The sequence below is a fragment of the Kogia breviceps genome, chromosome 20, assembly GCF_026419965.1.
Source record: "Kogia breviceps isolate mKogBre1 chromosome 20, mKogBre1 haplotype 1, whole genome shotgun sequence".
Classification (NCBI taxonomy): Eukaryota; Metazoa; Chordata; class Mammalia; order Artiodactyla; family Physeteridae; genus Kogia; species Kogia breviceps.
The window spans coordinates 27,012,836-27,027,491 of NC_081329.1; the positions used below are offsets into that span (position 1 = coordinate 27,012,836).

Here is a 14,656-nt window from a genome sequence, read left to right on the forward strand (position 1 = left end):
GGACATGTGGGCCACCCCAAGGTCTCCAGTACGGCAAGGGCAGCCTTAAGCAGAAAGCAGGGACAGCGGGAGGTCGTCCCGTTGTCCTCAAGCAGTGGCATAACCAGGGGGCGGCCCTGAGTTGGGAAGGGCTCACCCCTTACCTTCGTCTCCTGTCTGGGTCAGACCCAGCTGTGGGCTACACCCTGCTTCCTAGGCCGCGTTGCTCTGAGCATCAGCACAGGGGAGGGGGCCCCCGGGCTGTCTGGGGGGAGAAGGAGCCAGATTAGACGGAGCCCTTTCCTCCCCACACCCCCAGATGCCCATCAATGCCTCCAACGCGCTGACCCTGGCCCACCAGCTTCGAGTATACACGGCCGAGGCTGCCAGCTTCTCTGACATGATGGACGTTGTCTACGTGGCTCAGATGATCCAGAAGTTTCTGGGTTACGTCGACCAGATCAAAGAGGTGAGATTCGATCGGGCCCCTGGGGCCCCTGGAAGTCACCTGCCCCCCACCTGCTCGAGCCGGTCTCGCCCCAGCCTCTGGGTCCCTAGCCCCGCTCCTGCCCTCAGTGACTCCGCCCCCGCCTCCAGCTGGTGGAGGTGATGGTGGATATGGCCAGCAACCTGATGCTGGTGGACGAGCACCTGCTGTGGCTGGCCCAGCGCGAGGACAAGGCCTGCAGCGGCATCGTGGGCGCCCTGGAGCGCATTGGGGGGGCCGCCCTGAGCGCCCACGCCCAGCACATCTCTGTGGTACGGTGGGCCAGCTGGGAGGGTGTCCCACCCAGGGAGGGACAGGGAGGGACCTCAGAGGTGACGGGGGCCAGCCCTCGTCATCCAGGAGCAAGTCCTCCAAGCGTGCACCAGCCGTGCGCCCAGTTAGCGAGAACACCGAATGTGACTAGGATTCTGTGCGCGTGGCATCAAATTCCAACTTGTCGGGAGCGGGGCAGAGGAGAGGGAGGCCAGCGACCTCGGAGAAGTTACACAGGGCCTCGCGCGGGGAACCGAGTCGAAGGGCTAGCCCGATGGAAGTACATGGGGGTGGGAAGGACGGGAAGGACCAGGAGGAGGGCTAGGGAGCCAGGCAGCAGCACTGGGAGGGGGGGGCGTGGGGGGTAACGGAGACTTCTGTTCCCTGAGAAGAGGGGCAGTTTCCAGTGGTGGGTGGCGAACCAGTTAACAAGCAGCGCACAGCGTCTCCTCTGCGTGAGACTGTGCCGGGTGCTGGGGGCGATACAAGGGCGGCGAGGGCCCTGCTCTCCGGCACAGCTGGGGCAGCAGGACTGGGATGTGTCAAGAGCTGAGCCAGCTCCAAGACGGGGTGTGAGTGAGCGCCGAAGAGCAGGGCTTTGGGAGACTCCACGGCAGACGTCAGGCTGCCAGGCCCTGAGTGAGGAGCAAGGATGGCGGGTCGGCCTGAGCAGGTCTGCAGTCTCGAGCAGAAGGCCAGGAGAGGGGTGACAAGGTCCCTGTCCCTAGAACTCGAGGAACGTGGCCTTGGAGGCCTACCTCATCAAGCCGCACAGCTACGTGGGCCTGACCTGCACGGCCTTCCAGAGGAGGGAGGCCGGTGCGCCGGGCACCCGGCCCTTGGGTCCCGGCCAGAACCCCTCCCCGGAGCCGGAGCCCCTGGCCGACCAGCAGCTCCGCTTCCGCTGTACCACCGGGAGGCCCAACGTTTCTCTGTCGTCCTTCCACATCAAGGTGGGTGCCGGGGGAGGGAGGATGCTGAGAGGGCAGGTACGAGGTGCAGGCGCCTGGTCAGGTGGATGGTGTGAGGGGACGCAGGACTCAGATGGGGGCGAGGGGACGGAGGAGGAGGGGCCGGAGGACAGCGGGGGCCCCTGTCTCTGAGGAACTCCTGTTTCCCCCCAGAACAGCGTGGCCCTGGCCTCCATCCAGCTGCCGCCCAGTCTGTTCTCGTCCCTCCCGGCTGCCCTGGCCCCCCCGGCCCCCCCAGACTGCACCCTCCAGCTGCTCGTCTTCCGAAACGGCCGTCTCTTCCGCAGCCACGGCAACACCTCCCGCCCTGGAGCCACTGGGCTGGGCAAGAGGCGCGGCGTGGCCACCCCCGTCATCTCTGCGGGAACCAGTAAGGGCCTGCGCCCCCTCCCCCGCGCCCCTGGCGCCCTGGTGGAGGTGGCCGGGGGGCGGTGGCCGTGCACCATTTCGGGGGGCGGCGCGGGGCAGGGATGTCCCGTGAAGGAACGGACTGGTGGAGAAAAGGCTCAAGAGACCCTGGGTTTCACAGCCCAGATTCGTCAGATTTCCGAAGGGCTATAACACCAACCCTCCACCCACCTGGGCCTCCTTCCGTCCCCCTTCGTCACCTGGTGCCAACTTCCCCCTCAGGGTGCCCTCCTGACACCTCCCTTCACCCGGGCTTCCGCTCCCTCCACGTCACCTTCCACCTTCTCCTCCCGGACCCCAGAGTCCTCCCTCCCTGGGCCTGTCGCCACGACTCACGTGGCACTTAGGTGGGCCAGCACCTCCAGGTGCCTTTGTTTTGATTCACCCTTGTGTCTCTCCAGTTAGGCTGAGGCCCTGGGGGGCAGGCCCGCACTTGGCATCTGACTCTATTCCCCAAGGCCAGCGCGGGCCCCGACCGAGCCTGAGCGGACCCCCTCCCCTGTAGGTGGCTGCAGCGTGGGAAACCTGACTGAGCCGGTGGCCGTTTCGCTGCGGCACTGGGCTGAGGGGGCCGAGCCCGTGGCCGCTTGGTGGAGCCAGGAGGGGCCGGGGGGGCCCGGGGGCTGGAGCTCCGAGGGCTGCCAGCTCCGCTCCAGCCAGCCCCACGTCAGCGCCCTGCAGTGCCAGCACCTGGGCAGCGTGGCCGTGCTCACGGTGAGGGTGTCGGGCACGCGGGTGGAGGGCAGGGAACGCAGACTGGGCGCCGGGGGGAGCTGGGGCACTCGGAGCGCCCGGGGCCACAGGAGTCCTGGAAAAACAGAGGCCTTACCGGGCCTCGTAACGGTCAGGACTCGCAGGGAAATAAGTGGCCCTCTGGTCTCCCCCATGCCTCTTCATCTTTCGGAAGACAGGCAGGTCCTCAGGCCCTCTATCAGCTCATCCCCATAATAGCAGCCCCAGAGCAAAAAAAAAAAAAAGACAGAGGTCCTGCCGCCTCTACTCCCATATTGAGAGAGATGGATCCGAGCCCACCCAGCCTGGTCTCCACATCCTGCACTCTCTGACACCCAGATCCTGAGCAGGCATGCAGCTGTATGATCAACAGAACCTGCCCCTCTTCCCTCCTCTCTGATTTTCGGGCTGGGAGCCTGAAAAGTTCCCAGAAAGGCAGATCATTAACGCCACCTAGACCGACTTTCTAAGAGAGGGTGTCGTGGTGCCTACGTCTTTGCTACCCAGATGGACCAAGGCCCAAAGCTGACTGGGCTTGGGAAGAGGAAAACTGGCCTGGGGGACCGGGCAGGACTCCACAGGCGGCCTCTCAACTCCCGGCTTCCCCTCACTCACTCACTTCTCTGCTCCTTCCAGGAGCTAAGCGCCTTCCCCAGGGAGGTGGGGGGCTCAGGGACAGGCCTGCACCCTGTCGTGTACCCCTGCACAGCCCTGCTGCTGCTTTGCCTCTTCTCCACCATCATCGCCTACATCCTCCACCGCAGGTGAGCTCCTGCGGGAAGGGAGGGCACGCTGCTGGGTGTCACTAACTACTGGCAAGGTGACAGGGGGTGTTCCTTTGCCAGGCTCTTGCCTAGCCTTTCCTTCGAGGGTTCTGCAGTTGGAAAGTGCATTCCGGGGTTAAGGTGTCCATCCCATTCACGCCCACGCGTGCGCACAGATCTCTGCCTTCTCCTCTTAGACTCTCCCAGTGGCCTTGAGACCCCCATAGGCCTAACCTTGGGTTGGGTGGCCCATTTGTTAAAGACTGTCTCTGTGGCAGCTCCATCCATGTGTCCCGGAAGGGCTGGCACATGCTGCTGAACCTGTGTTTCCACATGGCCATGACCTCTGCCGTCTTCGCGGGAGGCATCACACTCACCAACTACCAGATGGTCTGCCAGGCGGTAAGCAGGAGAAGGGCTGGGGTGGGGGGGTCTCCAAGGTCGGGGACGGCAGCCTAGGGTACGGGAGGGAGGCACGCGGGAGGAAGGGGGCTCATGGCAGTGGGCTCCCGCGCCGCTGTTCCCTGTCCAGCCTCGTGGGCGAGGTGGGCGTGAGAGTAGGGGAGGTAAGAAGCGGAGCAACTAAGAGACAGGACGAAGTGGAGAGTGGGGTCCTGCGATGGAAGAGAGGCTGGGGACGAGCCAGGCAGCAACGACAGGGTCATGGAGAGTCTTTGGCATGGGGGCGAACCCTGGGCTGGAAGTAGAGAGGGTACTGGCAGGGACAGAACTCTGGGGAGGTTCTGGGTGGAGCTGGAGGCTGGGCACAAGGGAGGCACGGGAGAACACGGCGGGGCTGAGGCTCTGCGACGGCCAGTCCCCCAGCCTCAGTGCCTTGACCCTATAGGTGGGCATCACCCTGCACTACTCTTCACTGTCCACACTGCTCTGGATGGGGGTGAAGGCCCGTGTCCTCCACAAGGAGCTTACCTGGAGGGCACCACCTCCACAAGAAGGGGATGCTGCGCTGCCTGCCCCCCGACCCATGCTCCGGTATGTGCTTCCATCTTGTCGGCTCTGCAGTGGGGAAGGGCTCAGGTGTCGGGGGAGGACACCAAACGCAGTTCTCCCAGGGTGGATGCTCTCCCAGGGGTCCAAGGTCCTGGGAGATCACACTCCCAAAGCAGAAGAGGTGGGGAGTTCCCTGGGGGGCCAGTGGTTAGGACTCAGCGCTTCCACTGCAGGGGGCCCAGGGTTCAACCCCTGGTCAGGGAACTAAGGTCCCTCAGCCAAAAAAGAAAAAAAAGCAGAAGAGGCAAGGCCCCGGGTGGCACTAGGTTGCCCAATGCCATGGAGGGGTGCATCCTTGGGGTTTTCAGGCATGACAAGGCCAGGAAGGGAGCGACTTCAAAGGGCATTGGGCAGGGATCCTGGGAACCCAAGTGGCACCCCTGGCTTCTGCACTGTTTGGGGTGACAGAAAGCAATTCTGGCCACTGTCCCTTAGAACAGTCTTGGCCAAATCCCTTAGGGACCTACTGACCTGCCCTGGAGGGGCATTGCATCCCTGGCAAAAAAACTATGACATAATTTCTAGGGGAAAGAGGGTAGGACAGAGACCCCAAGGTGAGGGTTCTGAGCACCTGGCCCCCTCCTTGTTCCCCAACTCTCTGACCCCCAAGCCCATTCCTCTCCAGGTTCTATTTGATCGCGGGAGGGATCCCGCTCATTATCTGTGGCATCACAGCCGCTGTCAACATCCACAACTACCGGGACCACAGCCCCTAGTGAGTGAGCGGCCCGCCTGCCCCAAACCTCCCCGGCCCTGCCCCGATGCCTCCTACTCCGCCGCGGCGGCACCGCCCACCCGCCCAGCCCGTCCCGCAGCCCCAAGCCCTGCATGCTGACTGAGCCGCTTCCGCCTCTCCGCTCACCATAGCCTCGCTTCCCGCGCCCCCAGCCTCCGCGCCCCGCCTCACGCGCGCCGCCTGTGTCTCCCCTCAGCTGCTGGCTAGTGTGGCGCCCCAGCCTAGGAGCCTTCTACATCCCGGTGGCTTTGATTCTGCTCATCACCTGGATCTATTTCCTGTGCGCGGGGCTGCGCTTACGGGGTCCTCTGGCACAGAGCCCAAAGGGGGGCACCAGCAGGGTCTCCCTGGAGCCAGGGGAGGAGCTGAGGGGTTCCACCAGGCTCAGGAGCAGCGGCCCCCTCCTGAGTGACTCGGGTTCCCTTCTGGCCGCTGGGAGCGCAGGGGTGGTGACGCCCGGGCCCCCGGAGGAGGGTGACGGTCTCTATTCTCCAGGAGTCCAGCTGGGGGCGCTGGTGACCACACACTTCCTCTACCTGGCCATGTGGGCCTGCGGGGCTCTGAGCGTGTCCCAGCGCTGGCTGCCCCGGGTGGTGTGCAGCTGTCTGTACGGGGTGGCGGCCTCCGCCCTGGGCCTCTTCGTCTTCACCCATCACTGTGCCAGGCGCAGGGACGTCAGGGCCTCCTGGCGCGCGTGCCGTCCCCCCGCCTCGGCGTCCCGAGCCTCCCCGCGGGCCGCGCCCGCCGCCCCCGAGGACGGGTCCCCGGCGTTCGGAGAGGGGCCCGCGTCCCTCAAATCGTCCCCGAGCGGCAGCAGCGGCCCCGCCCCGCCCCCGGGCCCCTGCAAGCTCACCAACCTGCAGCTGGCGCAGAGCCAGGCGTGCGAGGCGGGGGCGGCGGGCCGCGGGGAGGCGGAGCCCGAGACGCCAGGACCCCGGGGGAGCCTCGGCGCGCGCCACCCGAACAACTCGCACCACGGCCGCCGGGGCCACAAGAGCCGGGCCAAGGGGCATCGCGCGGGCGAGGCCGGCGGCAGGAACCGGCTCAGGGCGGCGCGCGCGGGTGCGGCCGGGGCGGCCGAGTTGCCGTCGGGCGAGAGCGGCAGCCCGCACAACAGCCCTTCCGACAGCTACCCGGGCAGCAGCCGCAACAGCCCGGGCGCCGGCCCCCGGCTCGAGGGCGAGAGCACGCTGACGCCGTCGGAGGGCAGCGACACGAGCGCCGCGCCGCTCCCCGAGGCCGGCCGGCCGGGGCAGCGCCGCAGCGCCGGCCGCGACCATCTCAAGGGCGGCGGGGGCGGCGCGCTGGAAAAGGAGAGCCAGCGCCGCTCGTACCCGCTCAACGCGGCCAGCCTGAACGGCGCCCCCAAGGGCGGCAAGTACGACGACGTCACCTTGAGCGGCGCCGAGGCGGCCGGCGGCGGCTGCATGAAGACGGGGCTCTGGAAGAGCGAGACCACCGTCTAGGCTGGGGGCGGGCGCCGCTTCAGGACGGGCGGGCCGCGCGCGCAGGAGACCCCGCTTCTCGGGGGCCCTCAGAGACGTCGATCGGTACGTCCCCAGGATTGAGGTAGAGGTGCCTCGCTGCGCCCGGGCTCGCCAGCTTTAGTCCCGGAGGCTGGGGAAAGGACAGGCACAGGCCCGCCACTGCGAAGAGGGCCATCCCTCTGGGGTAGCGACAGACAATCCCCGAACCGCAGGCGGGACACGTTTCCGTCCCAGAGCAGGCTGGTTTCGGCAGCCCCTGCCGTCCAGGCTCGGGGGGAAGGTCCTGTGGGGCTGCGGAGTGAACAAGAGCGGCAGGGACAGCACAGCTCAGGCGGGCTTCTCCTAAGGTACTCCCCGCACCTCCCGCCCCGCTCATGGTCGGCCAGCAGCCTTACCGGGAACACACGGGCGATGGGGGCCTGAGTAAGGTGTTCTCTCCTCACTGCCCTTCTCTGAATCAGTCACCCACCTGTGCCCAGATCCTAGGGCCTCTCTCCCACCCAGTTCTGACTGACTAGGGAGCCAGCCTAGCAGATGAGCCAGGTGACCAGGACCAGTGGGAGGAAACAAGGTGCTGCTTTTCGGATCAACTATGCAAAAGGAGCAGGTGGGGCAGGGTGAAAGGCAGCTTTAGAGATCAACCAGCCCTCTGGAAGGGGGGCAGGTGGAAAGGTGCACCATCAGGGCTGGAGGCCATTCCCACAGGACTGGGACACACAGCACACGGCAGGGCTCAGAGGTGGCACTTCAGAACAAAGGCCAGGCCCTACACCTAAGAAGGTGCCTGGAGATGATGTGAGGGAAGCAGAGAGAGTTAGTGCTTAGATCTGGGGCTGAAGCTAGTCCTGCCTTAAACCTAATCCTATAAAAAAGCAAAAAAACGCTCTGAAGAGGGGCGCCACCGCCAGGCTGCAGGTGGTGCTGGAGAAGCACTTACTGTCCAATCACAGGCCCATATCCCCAGTCTCAGCCCTCCACCCCGAGGGACTGACAAAGAGCACTCCCTGCCTACATGAGGCCATAGAGAAGAACCGTTCCAGCTCCATATTAGGGAGAAACCTCCAAAACATCAAACCAGCTTCCTGCCTCCTGGAAGCCCAAACCAAGTCCCCAGGGCAGTGGGTGGGGGGGTGGGGGGGGCCCCTACAGCTCACCTGGGGCCTGCACCTTCACTGCTTTTAAACACCAGCACGCATATTTCTCCCAACCTAAAAAGCAACCACCAGCCTTTGGTTACAGGATGCAATGCGAGTGCAGGGAACCCTGGGCCTCATGAAAAGCCACAGGGAAACCCGGCCCAGTCTCCATATCACCCCAGCCTGATCACCAAGGCAAGAGAAGACAGAGGGGAAGGGAGAAAACCCACACGCCTTGGGATGCATCCTGTTATTTATGCTTGCTGCACAGACAATATTAGACAGAAAAAAAAAAAAAGGCCAAAAAAAAAAAAAAAAAGCTTCGTATTATTCTTCCACATATGCTGGCTGCTGTTTACATACCCTGCCAATGCCTTAGCACTGGAGAGCTTTTTGCAATACGCTGGGGAAAGGGGAGGGAGGGGATGAAAAGTGCCAAAGAAAACATGTTTTTAAAAGCTCGGGTTTTATACAATAGAATGTTTTCTAGCAGATGCCTCTTGTTTTAATATATTAAAATTTTGCAAAGCCCTTTGAGCTATGAGCTTACTCGACCCCCAGTCCTTTTGTTAGGAGGGAGAGGATCTCTGACACTGTACACATCAACCCAGTAAGGCCTGTAAGTGGACGCAGGGGAGGGCTGCCCAGTTCCATCCTCTGAGGGCTGATACCATCGGGAATGCGCGATGCTCCACACCAGCAGGGAGGCCCCACCAGCCCTGCAGCTGCAGTGTATCCAATCTGAACCGAGAGCAGGAGGGCGCCTGGCACTTTCCCAACAGTCCAAGAGAAAGCCAGCCCACAGAACAGGAGTATGTGCGACCACCGTCTGGGACCGTGGGATGGGACACTCCAACCCAGGCGTCCCCGTGTTCCTTCTGACTTGGACTCTGGGGGTCCCTTAAATGAGAAGGGAGATACCTAAGGACTTCTATACACAGATGTCTCTGGCTACATCAGGCCTGTTAGCAAGCCGCCATCAGATGGGGTTAAGCGCCCGCCCCCGGCCAGACCCCGGCTGTGCCTCAGGGAGGGTTAGGAACACTTGTGGCAGCCTGTCTAGCGGCCTGGGCTCTCTGGAAGTCCCTAACTTCCTGAGGGGTACGCAAATACTGCTCGATCTCACTATCAGAAATGTTCTCATCTCCAGTGACCGCGGAGACAGGGGGTGTGGGACAGGTCCGCTTTGGGGGCTTCAACATGCAGGGTGGGAGGAGGAGGGCGGGGCTCGCTGGCCGCTTCCCTGCAGGCAAATCTAAGGAGCCGTCGCCCCGGTCCTCTTTTCCCCATCCTTGGCCCTGTAGCTCCTTCTCCCGCGCGTCCAGCGCGCCTGGCTCTGCTGTTGCGTCTCGAAAGGCCTTGCGGATCAACATGGGGCGGTGCTGGAGAAGGTCGCCGACGTGCGCAACCACAGACCGCTTGTCAAGCTTCAGGACCTGCAACCAGGCCAGCTGCTCGGCCAGCCGCAGCAGCACAGCCAGCAGCTCCTGCAGGCGGGAGGAAGCGGGGTAGGGCAGGTCCACGCTCGCCAATTTACAAAACCGGGCAAGGGAACATGTCAGCCGATCTGAAGGCCGCAGCGACTGCCAAGCCAGGAAAGTGGCCGCGGTGATGACAGGCAAGGGATGCCGCCCGGTCACCAGCCACGTCTCATCTGCCAGCTCCACCAACTGCAGCGTGCGCGATAGCATCTTCTCCTTGTCTTCCACGTACTTGGCTGGCACAGACGGGGAGGCTTCAAACAGTTTAAAGCTGAAATAACCAAAATGAGGGTCTGGTCTCAATACCTCTGGGGGACTGCTCTTTCAAAGTGCGGAAGATGGGCAAGTTATGCTATCCTCCCGGGAACGCTCAAGCCTGCTGGGCAACAAGTTTATCCAGGTACCGAGAGAAGACAGGGTGAGTCTCCTGCTGAAGAGGTAAAGGGCAGGAGAATGCAGAAGGGAGCTAACATTTCTTGACAATCCCCCTCCCCCCACCCCATCAGCCATCATTCTGAGGGCTTCCCAAATGCTCTCCTTTCATCTGCTCCACAGCCTGTCACGCGCATTCAGAGTCAAAACACTTGCCCACAGCCATCCAGCTTGGAGGTAACCAAGCTTCACACCCAAGATTGTTTCACACCTATAGTCTCTGCTTTCTACCATATTTGTCAGAAAAAAAGAACACAGCTACTTATTTAAAAAAAAAAAAAAAGAAAACTGGCTTCTAACTCCAGCTCTGTCATTTACTAATATCCTTTCAGCTCTAATCACACATGATCCTGTCGAGGCAGGGCTGTTGCATCTAGCCAAGTAGGCCACACACAACATGAGTGGTGGAACCCAGGAGCCCCGTGCCAAGGCTAACACCTTCCTTCCTACATCATTAGGCTGCCGTAAGGCAAAGGGATTTGAAAATTGTAACATTCCAGAAATGTAAAACAGGATTAACCTGATTCGTGCTAGGCACAGCAGACGGAGAAGACTTTTCTCCCACATCCTTGCAGAATGGGCTTTGGTCAAAAACAGCCAGCCAGAGGTAAAAGGATTCAGGTCTAAAGCCATCCCATCCCCTTGTCTCCCACTAGGCAGGTACCTGCTACAGTAGGTCTTCACCAGGTCCACCAAGCACAGAGATGGCACATCCAGCCCCAGGAGCTTCACCATCTGCATGTAGGTGCCAGAAAACACATCCAAATCCGCATACAGCAGGGTGCAGATGGTTCCCATGGTCAGGGGCCAGTTACGCTGCCGGCAGGTGATTAAGACACAGCACCCGACCAACACCTCCTTCTTCTGCAGCCTGGCAGCACGGATGCCAGAGTGCTGATATGCCTGTTGGTAGTAGGCAACTGCCGTGTCCTCAAATGTTGGTGGCAGCTGCAGAACTCGACAGAGGTCTCTCACTCGGCAGAGACCTAAGAAACCCACAGCAGGAGTTAGAGGGGCCCCCACAGCAGGAGTTAGAGGGGCCCCAACAGCACCTTAAAAGGCTCATACACCATGATCTAGTGGGATTTATCCCAGGGATGCAAGGATTTTTCAATATCTGCAAATCAATCAGTGTGATACACCACGTCAACAAATTGAAAAATAAAAACCGTATGATCATCTCAATAGATGCAGAAAAAGCTTTTGATAAAATTCAACATCCATTTATGAGAAAAACTCTCCAGAAAGTGGGCATAGAGAGAACATACCTCAACATAATAAAGCCATATATAACAAACCCACAGCTAACATCACACTCAATGGTGAAAAGCTGAAAGCACTTCCTCTAAGATCAAGAACACGACAAGGATGCCCACTCTCGCCATTTTTATTCAACACAGTTTTGGAAGTCCTAGCCACAGTAATCAGAGACAAAGAAGAAATAAAAGGAATCTAAATTGGAAATGAACAAGTAAAACTGTCACTGTTTGCAGATGACACGATACTGTACATAGAGGGGTCAAAGAAGCCACCATGCAGCTCCTAGCAATTTCTGTTCAACTCGCCTCAGATACCGGAGGCACAAATAATGGACCTTTCTACAATGACAAGAGTGACACTTGGTGAGGTCATTCGAAAGGCACAAAGATACTTGTGAAAGGAAGTCACACTTCAGCGCCCCATCTCCTGGAGGCTGGTTTGATTTGTGGCCAAGCCAAGGTTTGATCTGGGTTCCCTGAGTCTACCTCAGACATACCCCCCAAGCAAACCTAAACCTTCCACCTAATTGCTACCTGTCTTGGAACCATCTCTGTCCTTTATTTCTAATTATCATTCTCTTCTTCTCTACTCACCCAGTAATGCTGAAAACAGGAAAGACAAGCAGATGGGCTAGACAGGGGTCCCCAACCCCTGGACCAACCACTACAGGTCCTCGGCCTGTTAGGACTGGGTGGCACTGCCTGAGGTGGGCGGCGGGCGAGCCATCGAAGACCATCTGCCACTCCCCATCGCTCGCATCAATACCTAAACCATCCCCCCACCCACCCAGTCCGTGGACAAACTGTCTTCCACGAAACCGGTCCCTGGTGCCAAAAAGGTTGGGGACCGCTGGGCTAGACCATCAGGAGAACTTTCTTTAAAGCCACTGTGTCATAAAAGGTTGATACTCACCTCGTTGCTGGCTGCGACTAACTTGTTCGTTTTCCCCTGTGCTTCGGGAATATGTTACTTCTGTAAGATAATGAACAACAAAAAGCTTGTTTAGCCTCTATTCACCAAATCCCTGCCCTCCCACCACACAAAACCGGGGAGCAGAATCCCAATCACCATGCACCCACTCCTTGTCTCACAGAAAGTGGCCATCTTTGCAAGTTAAAGGGCCACCTGGTTTTCCATGACCACAAGCAACACCAAATACACAGAGACTAAAGAGGACCAGGACTGCCCTAAAGCAGCTCCAAGTGTTCCAAATTTCCAGCCTTCCCTCCTGTACATCCAGTTCAGGCAATTCTCCTGCCTGCAGATTTTGAGGGCTGCATTGCTTAGAGACTTGGAAAGCAAAAAAAAAAAAAAAAAAAAAAAAAAAGCTGCTTTTGCCAATTGGTGCTCAAAACTACTTCGGGATAACAGTATTTTCTGTATTCGTAAAGAATTGATCTATCAATACAATTCTTCGACCATGCCCAGACTAGGTAAACTGAGTGGAACTTTGTTTCTGTTCCATTTATCCAACATTTGTTAATACCTACTACATATACCAGATATGGTGCTAGAAAAACAGATGAATTGCAGTCCCTGACGTTCTGCAGCTCGCTCGTCCCCTTTAGGCTGTTTTCTCTCATATTTAAGGGTGCACGAGACAGGGAGAGGGCAGGAGATAAGAAGAATCTGACGTCAATCCCTCCACAGCCCCAGGCTGTATCCACGGCCCCGGAAAAGCCCGCAGAGGTACCTCGGAGGTTGCCCTCGTCAGTGAAGGTGGTAGTAAGGACTCCCTCGGTGACCACACAGCCGCAGTCGGAGCACACCAGCTGGTTCTGCGAATAGTGCGAGTCTTCCACGAGCTCAGTGGAGCCGCAATCGGGACACCGGCCTCCGCCCGGCATCTCACAACCCGTCCAAAGACGAGGAAGCTTTCCGACACCCGCCGCTAACGTCGACAACAGCAACTGTGCGGAAGCAGGAAGTAGGAGCGGAGCCTTGTAAGGTACGCACCTTTCTCTTCCGGTCAGCGTAACAGCTGTACTATAGGTATTTCCTCCGCGGCTGCGCGCCACTTCCGGTCCGTTTCTCTTTGGACTCGGGTAGAAACATGATCTAGGAGAGGAGGTTCCTGTTCTGGACTGTGTCTTCGGCTTCCCCGCAATCTGTAGTTACTTTGAGGTGGGCCAGACTGGGGGTTGCATTTGAGTGAGCGTTCTACCTGCGTGGACACGGAGAACAGACAAGAAATTGTTGCCGTCCGCAAACAACTCTTCTTTCTAAAGCGCTAGGGGAATTGCAGATTCTCCATTTCTCTTTGGTGATGGATGTTGATTTTGGCCATAGTACAAAATCTGTGTCTAAAAGGGAGAGTAGTGTATCAAGAGAGCAGGAAATCGTGCTCTTTCCAGAGTGGCTTCCCCTCAAGCAAGTTGTTTCCTCTCTTTGCAGTCTGTTTTCCTCCACTGTAGAATGAAGGAGTTGAATTAAAATTCAGAGTGGCTTCCCCTCAAGCAAGTTGTTTCCTCTCTTTGCAGTCTGTTTTCCTCCACTGTAGAATGAAGGAGTTGAATTAAAATTCAGAGTGGCAACCTCGGACACTTTCAGAGGCTAGGCAAGGAATGTCTAAGGGAGTTGGAGAGAAAGAATATGGGGTGGTGAGGCCCTTGGCAATCTGAAGGGTTCAAGAATATTCGGATGTTTTTAAACCTGAGCTTTAAGATTCTCCAAGACTCTAGCTCCAAAGTGCCTAGCATGGGATAGCATAGATCAAAGAATCTTGAGCAAAAGAGTGCCTCTAGCAAGCTTACACATGAGAGATTTTGTATGTCATGTTTGAATATAAATTAAACATGACCAAAGAGAGTGTGCCTTCTCATAAGTAAATCCTAATTGCACTCATCAAGAATACAGGTTTTGGGGGGCTTCCCTGGTGGCGCGGTGGTTGAGAGTCTGCCTGCTGATGCAGGGGATACGGGTTCGTGCCCCGGTCTGGGAAGATCCCACATGCCGCAAAGTGGCTGGGCCCGTGAGCCATGGCCGCTGAGCCTGTGCGTCCGGAGCCTGTGCTCCACGGCAGGAGAGGCCACAACAGTGAGAGGCCCGCGTACCGCCAAAAAAAAAAAAAAAGAATACAGGTTTTTGGGAATTCCCTGGTGGTCCAGTGGTTAGGACTCCATGCTTTCACTGCCGAGGGCCCGGGTTCAATCCCTGGCCGGGGAAGTAAGATTCCGCAAGCTGCATGGTGTGGCAAAACAAAACAAAACAAAAGGTTTTAACACTTGAAAGTTTTAGAGTCAGTTGTGTCTGAAAAATAAGAAAATTGAGTTAAATGACAAAGAACCAAAGGCCAGTCCCTTCTGACTCCAAGACAACAGATGGACGTCATCATAGCCAGTACTGAAAGTAGGCGGGGAATTTCTGCTTCTCAGTCTGGTGGTGGAGAATTTCAGGCAGGTCCGGCATTAGCAGATCTTGGGAGCTGTTGTGGGCTCAGTTTCAACCATGCACTGGGACTTGGGGTGAACGGTGAGCACTTCCCACTGAGAACAGAAAA

General features: G+C 58.6%; 2 protein-coding genes across 4 annotated transcripts in view; one reads left to right on the plus strand and one right to left on the minus strand.

Moving 5' to 3' along the window:
- ADGRA2 (adhesion G protein-coupled receptor A2) overlaps nt 1–8,515 on the plus strand; it is a 34,646-nt gene extending 26,131 nt beyond the window's left edge. For 2 of the 3 annotated variants that reach the window (XM_059049211.2, XM_067022487.1), the window contains 10 exons: nt 299–448; nt 577–738; nt 1,468–1,692; nt 1,864–2,080; nt 2,624–2,832; nt 3,487–3,614; nt 3,893–4,016; nt 4,462–4,607; nt 5,251–5,340; nt 5,558–8,515. In XM_059049211.2, the coding sequence (XP_058905194.1) occupies nt 299–448; nt 577–738; nt 1,468–1,692; nt 1,864–2,080; nt 2,624–2,832; nt 3,487–3,614; nt 3,893–4,016; nt 4,462–4,607; nt 5,251–5,340; nt 5,558–6,827 (2,721 nt within the window). In that variant the 3' untranslated portion in view covers nt 6,828–8,515. The remainder of the gene's footprint in view (nt 1–298; nt 449–576; nt 739–1,467; nt 1,693–1,863; nt 2,081–2,623; nt 2,833–3,486; nt 3,615–3,892; nt 4,017–4,461; nt 4,608–5,250; nt 5,341–5,557) is intronic. The other variant, XM_067022488.1, reaches the window with a different exon arrangement.
- Nucleotides 8,432–13,651, minus strand: BRF2 (BRF2 RNA polymerase III transcription initiation factor subunit). Its single transcript, XM_059049241.2, has 4 exons — nt 12,851–13,651; nt 12,070–12,129; nt 10,562–10,883; nt 8,432–9,736 (listed from the first exon to the last, which is right to left on the minus strand). Exons 1-4 carry the CDS (start codon nt 13,002–13,004, stop codon nt 9,010–9,012), a joined length of 1,263 nt encoding a protein of 420 aa, XP_058905224.1. The 5' UTR covers nt 13,005–13,651; the 3' UTR covers nt 8,432–9,009.
- Nucleotides 13,652–14,656: the final 1,005 nt, after the last annotated feature.